This window comes from Cajanus cajan, chromosome 11 (genome assembly GCF_000230855.2).
Source record: "Cajanus cajan strain Asha chromosome 11, NIPB_CcT2T_4, whole genome shotgun sequence".
NCBI lineage: Eukaryota > Viridiplantae > Streptophyta > Magnoliopsida > Fabales > Fabaceae > Cajanus > Cajanus cajan.
The window spans coordinates 35,057,016-35,067,900 of record NC_138527.1 but is presented as its reverse complement, the minus strand read 5'-3'; the positions used below and the strand labels follow the sequence as shown (position 1 = coordinate 35,067,900).

General features: G+C 32.9%; 1 protein-coding gene and 1 long non-coding RNA gene across 2 annotated transcripts; one reads left to right on the top strand and one right to left on the bottom strand.

Moving 5' to 3' along the window:
• Nucleotides 1-366: 366 nt before the first annotated feature.
• On the top strand, nucleotides 367-3,949 carry LOC114917026 (uncharacterized). Its single transcript, XR_003805751.2, has 3 exons — nucleotides 367-652; nucleotides 3,313-3,396; nucleotides 3,534-3,949. It is a non-coding gene; the product is annotated as an uncharacterized LOC114917026 (long non-coding RNA).
• Nucleotides 3,950-5,471: 1,522 nt separating this feature from the next.
• LOC109815810 (trihelix transcription factor GT-3b) lies at nucleotides 5,472-7,906 on the bottom strand. Its single transcript, XM_083066330.1, has 2 exons — nucleotides 7,289-7,906; nucleotides 5,472-6,441 (listed from the first exon to the last, which is right to left on the bottom strand). Exons 1-2 carry the CDS (start codon nucleotides 7,616-7,618, stop codon nucleotides 5,842-5,844), a joined length of 930 nt encoding a protein of 309 aa, XP_082922456.1. The 5' UTR covers nucleotides 7,619-7,906; the 3' UTR covers nucleotides 5,472-5,841.
• Nucleotides 7,907-10,885: the final 2,979 nt, after the last annotated feature.

Below are 10,885 nucleotides of genomic sequence, written 5' to 3'. Positions count from 1 at the left end.
ATAAAGTATTTTAATCTTTCTAATTATAATAAAGATGATTAGATTTTTTTATGTATCCAATTTTACTTTTATAACTATTCTTTTATAAATTAAATTTTTTTTTTATAAATTTCACTCTATGATCATCTATATTTTAAATAATAACTTATTATTATATAATGTTTATCATTTATTATTTTTTTAAAATAATTCACAAAGTAACTTATATAAAAATAATAATAATTTTTTATATAATTAATGGGAAAAAAAAAGGGGTCTCTCCCAGCAAATTAATTAATATTAGGAGTAAAATAGAGGATCCAAGTACCCGTTAGTTCGTGATTGAGAATTAGTAATTACTAAAATTTATGTATTCGTGATGCGTAAAATTGACGTGATTGGTTTGTGCAGAGGCAGGAGTTTCAAGTTTCAAGTTTGGTGATAAAACACACACGATATGATATAATCACGAGGGTGGGACCCACTCCGTCTCCGCCATTGGTTTTTATATATTTCAAGTTTTTCCACTCTGCACAGGAAAAAGAGAGCGATGACGCGAGGAAAGCAGAAGATCGAAGCGCAGAAGCGAAACGCAGAGAAGAATCAGAAGGCAAAGGGCTCTCAGCTCGAGGCCAGAGCCGTTGGCCTTAAAGTCATCTGCCCCATATGCAAGGTACTTTCTTCTTCCAAAATACCATTTTTTTCCTCTAATTATCTCCTCCTGTTTTCTGCTGCCTCTAGTAATTGCTCTTCTGTTCGCTTATTTATTATAGGATCCAATCACCCAATCTGGGTTGTGCTTGTTTCTTTTTCCCCCTTCTTCAAAAAAAATAAAAAACATTTTTTTATTTTATTTTTGCGTTTTCTGATTCGGAAGTATAGTTGTTTCGGTTATTGATTATGTATATGTTAGTAACTATGAGCTAGTTCTGTCAATTATTTAACGGATCATGGTTTATTGCAATATCTGCCTAGTTGGCTCTTTGTCGGGTTCCAAACTCATGGTTTCTTTTTAGCAAAAAAAAATAATTCTATAATGTGTGATGGAAGTTTTAAAGCTTGTTATGGGGATGTCAGAGGAACTTGTGCGTGTGCGGTATCTTATTTAGAGACACGTGTTAGACTTCATTTGTTGTGATTTTTGATAATCTAGTGTGTCTTAGTTTGATGTGTGATTGAAATGATGCATATGCTAAAGTTTTAGAAATGATTAACCTTTGTTGGGGATTAGATTGATTGTGGACGAGTAAATATAATCTTTTACAAACTAAAGCATTGAAGTTGTAGTTGCTACCTTTTAATTAGGGGGACAAACAGAAATCTAAAGCATACATTAGTGTTGTAACTTGGAAAGTAAGAAAATGTTCTTCGGAAAATGTGCTACTTTTTCAGTGATATGTTGTTAAATGAGTTTGAGATGGGTTTTAGATTCTTTAGCAAACTATTTTATGCTCTTGGCTTCCTATTTGAAGGAAAGAGACAGCTTTGTCTTTAGCTTTTGCCGGTTATTCTTGTGCATTTTGTATGTGTTTTGTAGTTGGACTTGTGAGAGTCCTTTCTTTGCGGTGATTGCTTTATTCTTCCAAACTTCATTGTCTTCTTGAAGAGGAAAAAGATCCTGTAAAGGACGTTGAAATCAATATTTTAGACACACATGCCTTCTATTTGTGGACAGAGTAGTTTTTGGGCAAATTTATGGACAGATAACCACCAACATTTATAATTGCTCTTGAAATTGGTTCTTATTGGTTCAAAACTTTAATTCGTGATTTAGATGATGATCCAACTCGGTGGAACTTGAATTTATGTGCTTTATTCCTGTTCCATGGTGAAGTGAGTTTTCATAAGTTAATTCTCATGTTAGAGAATGTCACATGGTTCTTATAACTATGGTATTGCAGTTTTGAAGGATGCTTTATATACCGTACTTGACCTAAGAGAGGATATCTAGATAGTGCTAAAATTGTTATGAATAAATAGTTAAGGCTTGTATATCTTTAATGAATTGGATAGTTCATCTGCAATAACCACTATATATTTATGTTTGACCTGACTACTTAGTTAGAAACGGTTAGGCTTAATTGCGTTTTTATCTTTTAGGTGTTGTAATTGTGTAATTTTGATCCTCAAAATTTTAATTAGGTAATTTTAGTCCATAAAAAATTGTAATTGTACAATTTTAGTCCTTCAATTTTTAATTAAACAATTTTAATCCTTTAAATATTATAATTATGCGATTTTAGTTTTTCTCATTAAAAATTTAATAATTTTAATATATATATATATATATAATATTTTAAAATTATACAATTATTTGTCATTAACGCATATATATATTCATTTTTAATAAATAAATAAAATTTATATATTATTTTTTTATAATATTACTGATAAATTAATATCAATAATATTATTAGTATATTTATAGATAAACTATTAATCTATACTAAGTCATATTTATCAAATTATTAATTTATCGATAAATATACTAAAAATATTATTGATATTAATTTATTAATAATATTAAAATATTAATAATATATAAATTTTATTTATTTATTAATAATAAATATATATCATTTGATATATTAACAAAAAATTATAATATATATTAACTTAAATAAACAAATAATTGTATAATTTTAAAATATTATATTTTTTCTTTCTTTCTAAAATTACTAAATTTTAAATAAAAAAGATTAAAATCGCATAATCATGATAGTTGAGGGACTAAAACTGTTCAATTAAAAATTAAGGGACTAAAATCACACAATTATAATTTTTCAAGGATTAAAATTACTCGATTAAAATCTTAAAGATCAAAATTGCACAGATCAAAATTGCACAATTGTAATACTTGAGAGATAAAAGCCAAAATTAAGCCAAAGGATTATTATGTGGATTGAAAGAACGTTCGGGAAACTGGCATTAACAACCAGCTAAATCTCAATTGTATTCTTTACTTAATTATGAAGATAAAGTATTGATGTATGGGGAAAATATGTGGTGCGGGGTATTTGCCCCTATAAATCTATTGCATATTAGATGCTGAGTTGTTAGACATGCCTAAAAAAATGTCTATACCAGTCTTAGTCTTGTGACATGAGCATAGCTGCTCTTGTAATACGCATTTAATCTAAATAATGTACCATACCCGTGCACTTGGGTTCAGATTAGATCCTACTTTAAATGTGTTATCAATCTACAAAACAATTTACTTGTTTTAAAAGATACGTCGTTGCTCATGCTTAACTTAGCATGTCAAATAAGAATTTTTTAATGTCAGTACTTTGAGTGTCGAGGATATCATTGTTAATATTATTATTTTTGCAGTATGGCTAATAGACTATAGCTAATCATGCACGTCTGGTGTTGATCATTCAGTTGGTGGCAAGGACTGACACAATTGTTAAATAGGTTAATGTGCCCATTCAATTTCAACACTTGTCTGGAATAAGAATTTGTGTTGTGGAACAGTTGTGTTTCTGAAAATCTTTTGCATTCTTAAGTACCTTGTATTATGTTTCTTCATACTTCTGCTCATTCTTTTTCAGGTCCAACTTGCAAACCAAAACCAACTTGGTGATCATTATACCTCCAAACATCCGAAGGAGAATCCCCCTTCAGATTCAAGCTAGTTGTACTTTTTTAGCAAATGGTGCGAAAGGTCAAAAAACAAAAAAAAAAATTGCTCTCTAGGTGTGTCTTCATGCTTTTAATGTAATTCCCTGCTAACAAGGCAGGTTGCAATCTGTTTTACTTTAATTGTGTTAATGTGAGATCGTAAAGGATCATAAAGTGTGCGTCTAACGTTATAAGAATATTATCATGTTGTACTAATTTGGGTTGGAAGTGTATGATGCCAACTTGCCAAGCCAGAACGGAATGGATTGCACTTTTTAAACTTCATGTTCCATTTTGTAAATTGAACATATCCGATATAAAACGCATAATATTTTTTTGGGTTTAACAGGGGCAAATTTGGATGCACTATCAAAATCTACATCCAAATCAAAATCACATCAATTGATAGAGAAATTATTTAGATGTGAAAAATGTTGATACATATTTTTTGTTTGGTTCTAAACACACATTGAGAAGGATAAAACCATAGTTATTAATCATAGATTGTACTAGTTCGACCAAAAACTGGTATACATACCAAAACGATAGGCTCATCGGATCGGCTACGCAGTCAAACCAGATCAAACCAGCTGGTTTTTGTGAAAAAAACAGCGACCCAGTAAAACATTCAATTTGCAAATATGATTTTTAAATAATAAAAAATTAAAAATAAGTGAATTGTTACTAGAGGATCTCAACCTTGACACCAAACTTTAAGATAAAACAATTATGCATATTATATCTTACAAATATATTATACATGTACAATTTTATTACAAATAATAAAAAAAATTAAAAACAAGCACTCTGTTATTAAAGGAACTCACCTTTTTTTTTTCCTCTCGTTAAAATAGAACACAATTATCATTGGACTAAACAATCATGACATGATGACATGTTATGTCTTCCAAATATATTATATATGTACGATTTTAGTTATATTTTTACCTTAAATTATGTTAACTATATTATTTTTTAATACAAATCAATTTTATTAATTTAATAAGTGACCTTCCAGTTCAACCATTAAACTATCAAATTGCTGCATTTCGATTTTATAACACCGGATAAATTGCATAATTTGTTAAAGCAGAAAAAAAAAAGGTTATAAATCTCAGCAAAGGTGAACTATATTAACAGAAGATAATGACCTTTTATTTTTTACAATTGCTCGGTTAACTCACCAAGAGTATCCCCATGTTATTGCAAACATGCATCGAAATGGATTGAAAAAATATATATAAAACATAGGAGATTCTCTAGTGGTATTTGGCAATGTTTCTATACAGAATAAATTGAATGAAGAACAAGTTCGTAGGAGTAGCTCTAAGTTCACAGTATGGTCATCGCAACCTCACGTGGTCTCGTTAAAAATTTGGCACTGAAAACACCCTTAGGTAGGTAGAGTATTATCCATGTGAAAAATGTCTTTCCCTGACCCAAAACCGAAAATCAATGACAAGAAAACTCAATCGTAGTCAAATGATGCTTCTCTAAAAAAATCGAGTCCAGCAAGTTCCAGTCCACCTGTAAGCAAGTTTTGCACTGACTGAAGAAATAGAAATTTGGTTAGATACATTTCCTTTGTTGGTGAGGTGAGTGTGACCGCAGAAATGAGGGATTAAGGCTCCTCTTTTTTCCCCTCTAAGATCTTTTTAGCAATTATATTTTATGACGGGCTAATGAGCAAAATAGTAACAGGGAAATATTCCTTACCCACCGTTAAACCCACCTAACTGTAGATGATACATTTCCTACCATTAGCCTACCGAATAATACGTATTAATAAAATTCAACAGAATGATTTTAAGTTCATTCTCTTTCTCTCTCAATATTGTTAAAATTTCATCTCAATGGCATCGAAATCATTCAATAAAAAAAAAAAATTATTAAACAAACTTGTCATCCCTATAACAATATATATGTACAGATATAAGAAAATTATACAGACAGCTTGAAACCCATACCTGTTTTTAGTTACATGTCACAGAACTTAATGCCAAACAGAAGTATCCCTAAATAGTTCATATATAAAACTCTTTCTGTATCAATCTTCAAAAGAAAAATGTTCATATACCCCTATAAATACCCCTTTCATCAATCAAATTCTCCTTTCCCATATTCTTGTAATCAAAATCTACTATGAAATTTGGTTCATTTTGGGCTAAACATAGAATCATATAATAAATGGAAACAACAAAGTAATCAGCTACAAGGAATCCAAGCCATTTGCTTCGGTTAGTTAGATTCATTAATGAGTTTGTTCAAAAGGGTCGTCAACAAAGCATCCCTTCTCTCTGCCCTACTCTCTTCTCTCATTCTCCTCTGTTCTTCTCTCTCCCTCCATGCCTGTTCAATCATTAATCTCTCCCTCTCAAGCTTCTCCATTGACTGCCTCCATTCCTGTTCAAACAATTGCCTTTCCTGAGCACGCCTTTCCATCATCTCCCTCCACTGCATCTCCATCCTTAACTGGTGCTGGAAAAATTCCTTCAGCATTTCCTGAATACTACTAGTACTATTACTGACAACATTTGATGGATTGTTTGCCCTTGAAGATTTTTCCATTCCAACTTTGTCAACTTTCCTTTTGCGGGTATTGCTTCTGGAAGGTTTTTCCTCTTCACTGTCATATTCAACCTCATCATCATCTTCCGAGAGTTCCTCCGAGGATCGGTCTACACTTGATCTTTTCACCCCTTTTTTGGTTTGAGCTGAACGAGTTTCAGATTCAAGAAGTAATCGCTGCATGTTATGTGCCCTTTGGGTAAAGACTGCATGCAATTCTTCAAAAAAAGGGCATTGCCTTCCATGCTCTGGGTCAGATGTCTCTTTTCCCTGCATAAATATTATACCACAAAACTTGCTGAGTAAAGTGAACACTTTCATCTTAAATATATGGCGAGTTTGGGGATCCACGTCGGAGAGTTTTAAAAGCATTGGGCATTTTTCACACGACCATAGTTAGAGGGTGTTTCTTGAATTTTGGCCTAAACTCTAGCAAGCACACCATAAAGTCTATAACAAAATTACTTGACATTATATAAATGACACGATCAAGAGTCTGTTTGGATAAAAGTTAGAAGCATTTATGAAAACTTAACTATTAAAAATAGAGAATATTTTTTCAATAAAGAAACTCTTAAAAAAGCTTATAAGTTTATATCCAAACAAATACTTACTACCGTACCAAAAGCTTAAACTGTTAGCAAAGGCACAACTCTTGACACAAAATACCCTGCATCAAACGCAAGTCCTTTCCTATATACGTTATTGGGTATGAGCCACGGGGCTGAATATGACCCACAGCCCCAACATACACCCTCGCGAGTTGGACCCTCTGAGCATATGAATAAGGCTTCATGTACACAAACTTGATCATACTCAACTATTCTTGTCCATACACAAACATCATAGAGTTATTATAAACATACATCTATTAGTATTTTCTCTTCCATCTTATTTATTTCCCATGTCTTCATCTTTTTCCATCACATTAGTTGTCACATTTATCACTCTCTATTCCTTCCGCCTACACACACCTCAACACAGGGTGTAAATAGATAATTTTCCAACATCATTATATCATATTGCATCATGTCAGAACCAGTCCAAATGAATGTCAAATCCAAAGGAGAATACCTCATTATTTATAGCGATAAGAAATAGAGAGAGAGAGTGAGACCTTATAGCGATTAACGAGGTTCTTCCACTTGCATTTGCACTGTTCGGGGCTTCTCCTGAACCCTCTCTCTCTCATCTTCGAACTCACCACTTCCCAAAGCGTCTTGTTCCGCTTCGACGCCGTGAAGTCCTTCTCCAGCTCCGCGCGTATCGCTATGAACTCCCTCGTCTCCTGCTGGCTCCACTGCGGCTGACCGGGCCCCCTCTCCTCCCTCGCCGCCGCCGGCGACATCTCGCCGGACATCACCGACGGCGTCGCCGGGTTCAGCAGCGACGGCGTCATCATGCCGAGCCGCGCCGCCAGGGCGTCGTCCCCTCCGCCAGCGAACATTGACCTTTTAGCCACGGCGACGTCGTTTGGATCACAGGATGTGTGTTTGGGGTTAGGGTTTTGGAAATGCGAAAGCGCAAAATGGAAGTGTGAAAACTGAAGCTGGTGGAAGTCTGAGAAAAATCATATCTTTTTGTTTTTCCTCTCCTTTTCCGGTTTCCCGAGTTTGCTTTGTGGACAAGACAGGAATCGTTGACTATTACCACCTACGTGTGAAAATCTGCATCCTCAAAACGGTAACGTGGTTTCCTGGATTTACGTTTCTGCCCCTTCATTAATTAAAGCCGTTAGCCTTACCCTCTTCTTCCTTGTCGGTGTAAAAGTTACGCCGTTTTGGATGCACCCAACTTTGAATAAATCAAATTAAAAATCAAATTAAAATAACGCTTTATCTCCTTTATTTAATTATTATACATTTTATCTTCGCTGATATATATTGTCACAGTGTATCCTCGTATTTAAGAAGTCGAAACTTTGTAAATGATGTCATGTTTGAATTTTATTTTATTTTTCATCTTGCTCCTCTTTTTGGTAGAACATGCACTAAGGCCGGCAATCCTTGATTTCCAGATCTTTGTTCGTAGGATGTTCTGAATCTTCAACTAGAAAGTGAAGTGATTGTTAGGGTATTAAAGTTCTAAACCCGGTTTCTTTTATCCGTCACAGTGGGATGATGACATTAACGTGTTTTGAACAAGTCTATAAATAGGAAATAGATCCACTAACTATATGCAAGGAAAATTAGGGTAACTTAACATATTTAAACCGTTGAATTTGTAATAATAGATTAGATTGTGACACGAGTACATTTAAATCAAAATATATTTTGTATACGTATCACAATCTGATTTATTTTTATAAATCTAACGGTTGAAATGAATTAAGTTACCATAACTTTTATATATCAAGGTCAGAGGATCCGGATCCAAATAAATAACAATTTTACTTGAAGTCACATTATGTCTTAGCATAACATCTACTTAGGAATCATTATTTTAGAGAAGTTGTTAACCGAACACCGTGTACAAAATTGATGTTAGTATTAGTTTTTGTGTAACTAAATCACGTAATATATATATATAGAGAGAGTTTATGGAGTCTATTTAAATAAGTTTATAAATGTTTTTTAAAAAAAATTATTAAAAAATACTATTTATTTTTTAGAGTAAAACTCTTAAAAGTATTTATAGTCTATATCTAAATATGTATTTAGCAATCAATTGTTTAAGTAGGATAACAATTTTGTCTCACATACTTATCTTTTTAATAACTATAAATAAGGTTTTACATTACATATAATATCATGTTTTCTAAATTTAAGTTATAAAAGGTATTGTTTAAGTGTGTAAGAGTTGACTTGGGAGGACTGAGATATATAAGACTGTCGTAACCGGGATCACGACGGGATGACGCTAACATTTTTATATTCAATGGAGCCGCCACCAATATTTTATTTTAAGGGAAAAACATTGGAAAACCCTTTAAAGGATAATCTTTAAAATTAAAGTTGGGTTCGGGAGTCGATTACGTGTAGGGAAGGTATTAGCACCCTACAACGCCTGTAAAACAGTACCTTTAATTAATTGCGCAACATTATATAAATTTATAAATATTTAATTTATTCCTCAAAAAAAACGTATGTGAGATATATTTTCTTTAATCTGAGATGCCTCCTTTTTTATTTTTATTAGAAAATTATAGGGATTTGGGTTAGCAAATGGCTAATTAATAAACCCTTCCAATAACATGAAAGATAGAATTGCTATTCAATCCATGTTATTGACTTTTATTTGTTGATACTAAATTATGCTTAAAGTGTAGGACAATGAATAAGTATTATATTAACTTTTATTTACATGATATTAAAGGGTAGAAGTTCTACTCAATTAATATCATTAACCATAAAAATAAATGTACATAAGAAAAATTATGTTTATATTTTTATTTAAAGAAATAAATTTTGCACAAGGATCCAAGTTAGCAAATGGCTAATCCATAAATCTCTTCAATAACGATAAAAATAGAAATGCTATTTAATTAACGTTATTGGTTGCAACAGATCTTTACTCTTTAGAAAGAAATTTCATATATGAGAGTTTAAGCTAGCAAATGACTAGTCATTAAACCCCAGGACCTAATAATGTTAAAGATAAAAATGTTATTCAATTAACATTATTATTGGTCGTATATTAAATATTTTTTTTAAATAATAATCTTAAAGGCAACAAATCGTATTCACTATATACAAACAATAAGCAAAAATAAATAAACAAACAAACAAAAATAAAATAATAATAATAATAAATAAATAAATAAAAGAAAAAAAAGAAGTTAAGAAAAGAACGATACCAAATGAATTGAATCTTCGAATATGATGATCAAGAAGGTGCTTTTTGGCTACCTTTCACACTACAGAGGTGTCTCACAGATCTTAAGAAATACAAAAGAGAGGGGGAAGAGAGAGAAAAAATTTCGAGCTCTGAAGAGTACTGGACGAAATTTTTCCCCCGTCGAAATGAGCCTCAGCTGTCTATTTATAGACTTCGGGAAGGGGTCCAGAACGGCCCGTTCCAAAATCGGAACGGCCGTTCTGGACATGGCCGTTGTGTGAAAAATTCGTATACTGGAACGGCCCGTTCTGAAATCAGAACGGCCCGTTCCAGTATTGAGAATAACACCCAATTTTTTAAGACCGGAACAGCCTTGGAACGCCCCGTTCCAGATGCAGGAACGGCCCGTTCCGTTTTAGGAACGGCCCGTTCCGTTTTAGGAACGGCCGTTCCAATATTGGAACGACCCGTTCCAATTTCGGAACAGCCCGTTCCAAGTTAGGGTTTTTGGCCTTTTTGGAGCCTTAGAACGGCCCGTTCTGAACCTTGGAACGGCCCGTTCCGATTCTGGAACGGCCCGTTCCGGGCCCAAAAAATACTTAATTTGTGCTTTTGGGCCCTCTAAAGTCCTGTCTTCTTGTCGGCATGTTTCGGGAGCTCCTTCCCTTCATAGTAGATGTCTATTTCATCACTTTTGTGAGTCCGGATAAAATTGATTATTCACAAAGACGAACCTTAAAGAATAAACTTTATAAGTTCATAATTCTAGAGTTTTAGAGAGAGGAACTATAGATCTTAAAATTCTTTCTTTCTCTCCCTAACCTTCTCGAGTGTGTAGAGTTTCGTGGTTGAGTAAATAGAGTAGTGATTGGAAGTCGTATAGCTGAAAATCACAGTAACTATAGTGTTGTGTGAAGGTTCCGTGCATAGCTCTTCT